The sequence below is a fragment of the Antrostomus carolinensis genome, unplaced genomic scaffold (genome assembly GCF_000700745.2).
Source record: "Antrostomus carolinensis isolate BGI_N321 unplaced genomic scaffold, ASM70074v2 scaffold34893, whole genome shotgun sequence".
Lineage (NCBI taxonomy): Eukaryota > Metazoa > Chordata > Aves > Caprimulgiformes > Caprimulgidae > Antrostomus > Antrostomus carolinensis.
In genome coordinates this window covers 9,914-19,031 of record NW_010303728.1, presented here as the reverse complement: position 1 = coordinate 19,031, position 9,118 = coordinate 9,914, and the positions used below count along the sequence as shown (strand labels likewise).

At 37.7% G+C, this 9,118-nt stretch overlaps 1 protein-coding gene across 1 annotated transcript in view; it reads left to right on the top strand.

Annotated features, from left to right (window-relative positions):
* LOC104522043 (CTP synthase 2) overlaps window positions 1–6,164 on the top strand; it is a gene marked incomplete at its 3' end in the record, with an annotated part of 19,126 nt that extends 12,962 nt beyond the window's left edge. Inside the window, exons 9-12 of the mRNA XM_029084075.1 lie at window positions 3,652–3,740; window positions 4,497–4,591; window positions 5,437–5,499; window positions 6,121–6,164. Of these exons, the coding sequence (XP_028939908.1) occupies window positions 3,652–3,740; window positions 4,497–4,591; window positions 5,437–5,499; window positions 6,121–6,164 (291 nt within the window). The remainder of the gene's footprint in view (window positions 1–3,651; window positions 3,741–4,496; window positions 4,592–5,436; window positions 5,500–6,120) is intronic.
* Between the last annotated feature and the right edge of the window lie 2,954 nt (window positions 6,165–9,118).

Genomic DNA, 9,118 nt, shown 5'->3' with positions numbered 1-9,118 from the left:
GGATTCTAATGATATCAGAATTGGGCCATAAACTTAGTTTCTCCAGGACAGTAGTTCCGTGAATAAAGGACTAGGGATCTAATTTGTCTCATTTTAATGAGACTAGAAAGTTGAACTACATGGGGGAAAAACTTAATCAGCTTTCTCACTGGTGGAACTATCAGTTTCTGTTGCTGAGTTTTGTTGCTAGGGATGGCAAGTCTGGAGCAGAGAAGCAGTGTGGAAATGTGTATTGTTATCTCTTAATGGGTACAGAGGATATTTTAGCAACTTGCTGTAGCAAAACTAATAAGTGGTTGCAAAGTATCAGCAATGACACGCTGCTTTGGAGTGAATAATTACATGAAATAAGGTCAATTGATCAAAGTGGACAGTTGCAGGCTGTACCGCACTCAGTAGGTTTTGTTCTCTGCCTGTCTCTGATCAAAACAAGTTTGTGTGTTTATGCACTTTGGTAACTGCTGAAAATTGCTCAACCCTGTGACCTTTGATCATTCCCTTTTTCATGATATAAAAAATAGAAGATATTAGAGTGAAAGTTTCAGTGTGTCAAAAGCTATGCATGAGTTGCTTAGATAATGCTTGTGCAAGAAAACAGGTCACTAAAGGCAGCAAGCCAAAGACATAGCCACCATTCTGTTGTCTCAGTCTGTCTACCCCAGAAAGAAGCAATGGGAGCACCTAGAACAACCAGGGGTGCAATATGTACTTCTTTAATGAAGCACAGAGTAATTAATATGTGAGAGTCCTGTTTAAAATGATATTTCCAGTATCTTTTGGGATAAGATAGTAAGTTCCCTAAACTGTGAACACTGAGTACTAAAGGAAGAGTTTCTTATATCAGAAACCTGGTAACATAATTCTGTTTGCTTGAGAACACAGGTCACCAGGACCGTATCACCTCAGGTGTTTCAAGTGACTTGGTGGAGAAGGTGACTAGTCCTGTACCAAGATAACCAGTTATGTTTTATTACCCTCCCATCACTGCTTAGTTCTGATGGACTGTTAATCAGATGGTGAAGTAGTGGCAGCAGCTTCTCGTTGTTGATGTCATCCCAGAACCTTTTCAAGTAGGGGAGGCATGGAGGCATACAGAGATGCACAAACAAAAGCAAATCTGAACAATTTTTTTCTGTCAGACTTCTTTACTGAGAAATGGGTTGATTTATTCTCTAGGAAGGGGAAAGAGGGTCTTCCTATCAAGAGAAAAGAAAAAAAAAACAACCCAGAAACTACTTCTCTTAGTGTCCTTCTACTCTTGTCCTCTGTAAGGTATGCTGGATGTTGAATAGTATAGAGACAGAGAACTGGTTGCTACCTATCATGTAAAACAGCTAGGGAACCACTCAAGAAAACAAAATAACTTCATGTTTAATAAGAGGAAATATTTTTTTATATACTAAGGAACTTATGCATAGTGTTCACTGCTAAAAAGTATCTCTGAAATTGTAAAGACTAAGCAGAATTCAAGTAAACTTTATGTGTTTACGCGACTAAGAAGCCAATTGGTAGGTATAATGGAAAATAAAAAACAAAACAAACAACAAACAAACAAAACCAACAAAAAACCCCAAACCAAAACCCAACCAACCACCAGAAACTCAGCTTAGGGAAGAAGTAGCTTGTTTTAAGGCTTAAGCTGTCTCCTTACCCTTAAAGGCAAAGAGGGGGAGGTACCATGGAGGAAAAAATAAAATAAATTTATTTGTAGGAAATAGATAATCTTTCTACCACAATAAGTTTTATTCCATGATTTACATACACATATAGTTGGGAATTTCTCAGACCAATTGGACATACTCAAGTCCATAGGACCAGCCAAAAATGCATCCCAGAGTGCTAAGGGAGCTGGCCAATGTCATTGTGAGGCTGCTCTCCCATCAGCTTTGAAGGGTCATGGCAACTGGGGGAAGTTCTTGATGACTAGAAAAGGGCAAATTTTGCACCAATCTTCAAAAAAGGCAAAAAAGATCTGGGGAAGTGGCCAGGTGGTCAGCCTTACCTCATACCCCTGGAAGATTATGGAGCAAATGCTACAAAAAGTTGTTTCTGTGTGTATGAAAAACAAGAAAGTGGGAACAGCCAGAATTAATCCCTGGATATATTCAGATGCTGACTGGAAATGGCCCTGAGCAACCTGCACTTATTTGTTGTGACCTGTTAACTGTTAACAGCCCTTATTTGACCTGCCTGCTTTGAGCAGGGGGTTGGGCTAGAGACCTCTCAAGGCCCTTTCTGACCTATGTGATTCTGTCACTCCAAATAGTGTTTTATACTGGCAGCTGCGTGGTGGGCATTTTTTTATGCTATGTAAAATAACTTTGCTTTTAGCAAAAAAGTGAAAGGTGCCAAGTCTGCAAATGCACAGTTAGCTTTGTGTGCAGCTAGTCTTAAGTTCAGTGGAGCTTTTGCATTAACAAGCACGTGAATCAATGATTGCTGAAGCTCCAGTGTGGCGCTGAAATGTTAACAGACAAGGGCTCCTACTGTATTGACTTGCATGTGGTAACATCCTTTTTAGTGCTTTTGTCTAAAGGCTCCCTGTGTAATCCTGTGTTCTGAAGGAAGTGCTTAATATTGTATGTGGCATCCAGCTCATAGCCTAGCATCTACATATCTGAATGATGAAATGATAATGCTGCTTGAAGTGATAAATGTGCTGTCTCAATGTGTTTGGCAAGGAAACCACAATTAACTTCAACTGTAATTAGTTTCTCTTTCCAACCTCCCAGCATGATAAAGTGTCCTTTTAGTTTATCCTATAGTATCCTACTAGTATAGAATAACAACATTCAGAAGTGGTTATTTTTATGTTGTATTTTTGATGCCTTCTGGAGCGTGGAAAAAATAGAAAATGTTTGCTAGGAGGCAATCCTATCTGGAAAACTTCCAGCAATCTTCTTGTTGGTTTCATTTCTCCGCATGCAAATGAATTGTGTCATTTCAGATGATCTCATTTTTATGGGGGATAGACTCCACAGCAAGATGCTATTAATTATGTTACTCTGAGAAAAAGACTGACAAAACCAAGAATCAAATGCTGATCTTTTGTGTCCCCAGTGCAGTACAGAGCCAAATCACTCATTTGCTCTAGTGGTACCTCAGGAGCTGTGGTTATTAATGGTGATAGAGATTCTAATGCAATATTTCTAGTAGGATATGGATAATGAGTCTGTCTTTCTCTCTACAGTTGATGATTTCACATCAATCACCAGGGATGGCTTTCTTACAGGCTAGGCAATGCAGGTTTATCCAGTCTGATAAGATTAGATAAACCTAAAAGCTAGGAAAGTGACCACCCTGACCACATCTCATTTGGAAGTCAGGATAAGGTCAACCACCTCCCAACTGGTGTCCTGATTTCTGTAGGAAGAAAACCTGGGTACCCATCTATGGAGCATTCTACCAAGTCTGCTTACCTAGATGACTGGAGGGAAGCAGAGCTTTGGAGCTATGTGCAAAGAAAGGGGCATGGATTACTGCAACTAGAACAAATACTGGGTCTTCAGTGAAGTCATAACAGGTTTATTGGGAAATTAACTTGATACTCTAATAGCTTTTTCTTCATGCCATTAAAAAGTTGGTTATATAGTGTATGCTGCTCTTTCTGTGTAAGAAACTATTATTTTATTGCATTTTTTTCTTCATTAGTACATCGATTCAACAGAACTTGAACGTTCTACAGAAGCGGAGAACTCGGTGAAGTATCACCAGGCATGGCACAAACTGTGCAAAGCAGAGTAAGTGGCATGGAATATTCTGCATCCTAAATGCAGAGTATGATATTTATTTCATGTGATGAAAAATACTTCAGTAAATAATTTCTCACTGCATCCAAACTTCCATTACTTACATAAAGGCATAGATATGCATGGTTGGTTACAAGCTTCAGACATAGCAAATTATGGCATGAACCTATGTCTTCAAACTCTGCATTAGTCTCTTTAGACAAGTTACAATTGTTTGGTTAGGTTTTTTTGGATAGCTAGATTTTCTTTACAGTCCAGGTCAGTTGTCAAAGATTTTTCTTTGTCAACATGCATTATAGTGAAAGGTAATTAGATAAAAACTTAGTAAATGCAGGTGACACTCTGCAAACATGTCTGCTAAGAATCATTGCCAGGATTTCAATTTGTATTTGTAAAGGGATGTTGTTTGTTGTCAAAATGCATTCATTTCTTCAGTATTACTTAGTAGACATGAAGTTTTGGTGATCCTAGAGTAATGAACATGTAGCTAGTTTATTTAAGCAATATGAATTTAAGCACTAGGAATTCTACTGTGAAGCATGAGGTTGGTCAGATGAGAATTGGGATAAGACAGATCTCCAAGTTTAGAGTTAAATCCTGTATATTCTGAATGGTCATACAAAACATGCCTTTTGTGCCTTGTGCTTGCTTTGTTACGATCTCAAAAGCCTTTCTTCAGTTTGCATGGACTTCCTTTGCTGGCTTGATTCTACATGTTGGTTGCTTTATATATGGCTGTTATTACAGTGGCATTCTGGTCCCAGGAGGGTTTGGAATTAGAGGAACAGAAGGCAAACTCCAAGCTATCTCCTGGGCAAGAAAAAAGAAAAAACCTTTTCTTGGTAAGATCATTAGAGCCAGAAATTATTGTGTTTTGGAGGTGTAGAGCAAGGTAATTGATGGCAAGCTAATTTATTTTATTAAAAAAATAACACAACAGACTAAGATCCTGTCTTAGGGAAGTAAGTGTGCTGTTCTGAATCTTTGCCTTTTAAATAATGCCCAGCGTCGTAATCGTGTACTACATCTGCTGTGTAAGGGAGGAAGACAGACTATCCCTACTCCAAAGGTTTTATTTTCTAAACTCACATTTTATGTAGAGAGTCTTTTCTTCTCATGGTAAATAAATCAGCATAATTCTAGATATTAATCAGTGTACAGAAAACATAGGTGGTTTTGGGTACATTTGCTGTATTAAATATTTTTTGTTGATTTACCAGTATATTTTATTATGGTAAAGTCTAAAGATGCCATCTGGCCTATAAGCTAAGTGCTGTTTGTGTATGTGCCTCTGAAATTATGGTTCCTGTTCCACATTTCTTACAGTATTATAAGTGACTAGTTTGACTAGTTGCAAAGCAAAATTTGAATCTGGATATACACAAGCTTTCAGCTTCTGTTTGTCTTATCTTTATTTTTTTTATTGGTAAAATAGTTGGAAGGAAAACCAAATATTTTTGAAAGGGCTTAAAGCACATAATTGTGTCGCATGTATTTACAGTGTGTCAACTTTGAAGAGTGAATTTTGCATTGAGCACCCATTTTTGTTTTAGCCTTTTGATAAGTCTGCGTATATGCACTGGGTACCAAGATTTCTAAGCAGTCAGGCTTAAGACAGAACAGCAAGTACTTTGTCAGTTCTGCCCTTTGTCCTGTTAAATTCTGGGTTTTTTGTTTTCTTTTCTAGGAGTTTGCCTGGGAATGCAATTAGCAGTTGTGGAATTTGCAAGAAACTGTTTGAATTGGAAAGGTGACCTCAGTAAACTAGTGTGAATGTGATTTGCTTAGAAGAAATTCTATTCTATATATGAAATGTACATCTATTGTTAGAACTATTACATAGAGCCTATCATCATTAGGTACCTAGCTCTTGCAACATGATCATTTTCAGCGAAGCACCCTGTGCTACCCTTCTGTATGAGGGAGTAGGAACTCTTATTATGCAGACTACCTAAAACGTGCTTGTTGATCTTAGGAGTATAGGAGAAAATATGCTTACAGTTCACATCTGTAGTTTCTTTCTAGAGTGTGCAGGTGGTGAGGAGTAAGAAGTGAGAAGTGGCTTTCTCTCTTGCTTTCATTAGTTGACCATAGCCATTGTAGTAGTAGTATGAAGAAATTTAGCTCACCAGTGAATTTCTGCTACTAAGAGCTGAGAAGAAAGGGTTTTGGGAAATAGAAAGGGGAGTGTGTGTGGCTGAGGTGATGTGCTTCCTACGGTTGCTTCAAAAGTGGTGCAGTATGTGTTTCAGCATACAAGATTGTAGCTTAAATACAAACAAGCCCTAAAATGCCTCAGAACTGTTCCGATGAGTTTGTAGTGCATGTAGAACAATGGAAATTTACTGTTTGTTTTGAACTTCTGTTTCAGATGCAAATTCTACAGAATTTGACCCAGACACAAAAAACCCTGTTGTAAGTACTGACTTTTTTTTTTTTTTTTTCCCCCTGCATATGTTATGTGAAAAGTTACCTCTGTGTAGGCTAAGGTCTATCATTATTTTTATGTGGTAGGATGTGAAGAGATGTCTGCTCTCCCTATTCAGTATTGTTTAAAAAGGTATTTTCTTTTAATAGTGCCTTGCCTTCACCTGCTTGCTTCTGTGGTTTGCCTTAGTTTTATTTCTGTAATTTTTCAAATAGTTTCCTTGACTATAGACTGATGCTGGGAGTAGGTGGTAATGATTAGGTTGGCTTTACTAGAGAATAAAATATAAAGAGAAGCTGGGAAGTGTAGCACAAAGCTGTTATCAAATAGAAAAAGATAAGGATTATATGGATAGCTGTTGAAAAATTCCTGTCTTTCCTTTTTATCCGCTACACCACTTCTCCCCCATGCATCTCACAGTCCTCCTTTTCAGAAAAATTTTAGTGCTGTGGAAGTGACAGGGCTCTCCATATCATATGCCAATGGTAGAATTTGAGAGTGGGGTTCTTCCAGGTATCTACTGGTTCAGGAGATTATAGTATCACAATGTTATAACAGTAGAATTTAAAAATGATCAGTGAGAGCAGATTTTTAAGGAAATTATAAAGAAGAGAAAACTACATGCAAGAATCAAAGTAGTATATTGGTGTAAGGTGTAAACATTTGTTCCACTGATAAATAAAGTGGGCTGCTGATAGTGACCTACTGTTCCTGTAACAATTTCCTTCAAAAGAGTTTTGTTGGGATTTGTAAGTAAAATATATACATATATATTTTTTTTTAACATCTGGCTTAGTCTGAAACATGCAAATAGGAGGTTTTTAAAGTGCTTGATGTGTTTGTCAAGGTTGTTTATAATGCATAGCAGAGATCATCTAGTCTGAACTTCTGAAGGTAAATTGGAGACCTTCAGAGTTGCAGTGTGAGACTTGCTGCTAAATCTTGGTGGCATTTGGAAATGTTCTCAGGTGAGCAAAGGTAAACCTTGCATTTGGCATCAAACTGGTGGGTTTGCCATCGTAAGACGTCTCTTCCTTCACTCTTCTTGAATGTGTGTGGAGATGTACTCTTTCTCTGGGGGGGTCAATTTTGTAACAGCAATATGTTGTAAAATGTGGAAGGTGTGGAAAGCTCGCTGTAAATTTTTTGAGAAGTGAGAAGGATTGTACAGAAGACCGATTCTGTGGCGTCTGTTTCTAGGACTTCTTACAGTTTTATTTAACTTTTCATGACTGTGTTTCAGCTAGTCACATCAGGTACTTTTTTAGGATGAAGTCAGATCATCAGGAGGGGGGTGAGTCATCCTTTGGAACTCTTGGTTTCTCTCTGTTGTTCTAAAGGTTACTCACAGTCGCTGGCACTGATGCAGAGCTCCACACGTAGCTGAAGCCGGGAACACGGTTGCTTGTCTGCTGCAGCCCTGCCGGCAGTTTCTTCTATTACAGAAATTGTAGTATGTATTAGTACAATAAATCTGGGACAAAATTTTACTCCACAAGTAATTTACTGAGTGATTTGCAGTTTGCATTCAAGGGCAAGTGAGGTGTATATGTTAGAGAAAATTATGTGGACATAAAGTTAAGAAAATAATGGAGTGAATGTGTGTGTCATAGGAGATTAATACAGTGTTTACAGTTGGAAGCAGTATGCTTGCAGTATGTGTAATGGATATTCGTTTGTTTTGTAATGTTCTGAAATTGGTTATTACCAGTCATATTTCAGCATCTTAATCTGATCTTTGACATCTCAATTCTGGGCAAGAAATGGAAGTAAATCATTCTAAGGGGGAAATTTGCACTATCAATTATTATAACTGGTAAATAATCTGTCTTAGCAGAGTCAATCTTGTGCTAAAAACTGTTTAGATATTCTATATAATAACAAATCAAAACAGTTGGAAGAGAAGCAGGTTAGTGAAGCTTGTGAACTACCAAACTGGTGAAGATGCTTCAATATCCAAGAACGATTGGAAATGCCATGTCAGGACTGATAATACCTTGTGATGCCACTGTGTGGTTCAACTGGATGCTACCTTAGGACCAAAGCAGTGTACTTCTCTTTTGATTCCTGCTCCTTTGGAAAGTGAAGAGGGAGAAGAAGGGCACTGGTGAGGCAGTAGTTCTATTTCCTTTTATTTTTAAGAAAAAAGACAAAACGTTAAATAGGTAGTTTGGCAGGGGAAATCAGGGGCAACCATAAAATATGCAGCTACTTATATCTCTTCTAATTTGCTAAGCATTCAAATACTCAGAACTGTACTCACCGAAGTTGATAGTTTCTTCTAGTACATACAAAATATCTTGGTCTACTTTTTCCTTTTGTCTGCATCTATGGAAATTTGAACCTTTTTTATTAGAAATAAAACCTGACATTGTCAAGTAATCATGTAACTCAGAATTAGGCTTCCAGAGGAAAAAACAGGTGCCTGCCATCAAGAAATGATGTTACTGGCAACTGTGTCTCAATTAAAATAATAGAAGTTGTTGTACTATAGAAGAGCATTGTCTGCTTTAGTAAGAAGTTTTGAGCATCGTAAAAGGCTTTTAAGTGATGAGGCAGTTGTGATTTGTTCTGTTTTGACAATAATGAAGACACAACTGAAAGTGGAAATGTAGAGAGTTGCCTGCAATGCTGAGTGTCAGTTTCATTTGAGCTGTTCACCTGTTTCTACTGGCTATCATCACAACAATGTTGCTCAAAGTGGGTTCTGCAAAAACACTCCCAGTAACTTTCTATAGGAGGGAAACCTCGTATAACCTTGTATTGCTTGTTTTGGGGAATCTTGATATCAATTATATTGGTGTGTAAATAACTGCAGGTATTGTAGAGTTGAGATTTCAAATACCTTGGAAACTATAGTAGAGACTGCATAAAAAAACCTGGAAGTTAAAAACTTAATAATGTAAAACAGGCAAAGCTGTGTTTTGAAAATATTGTAGGG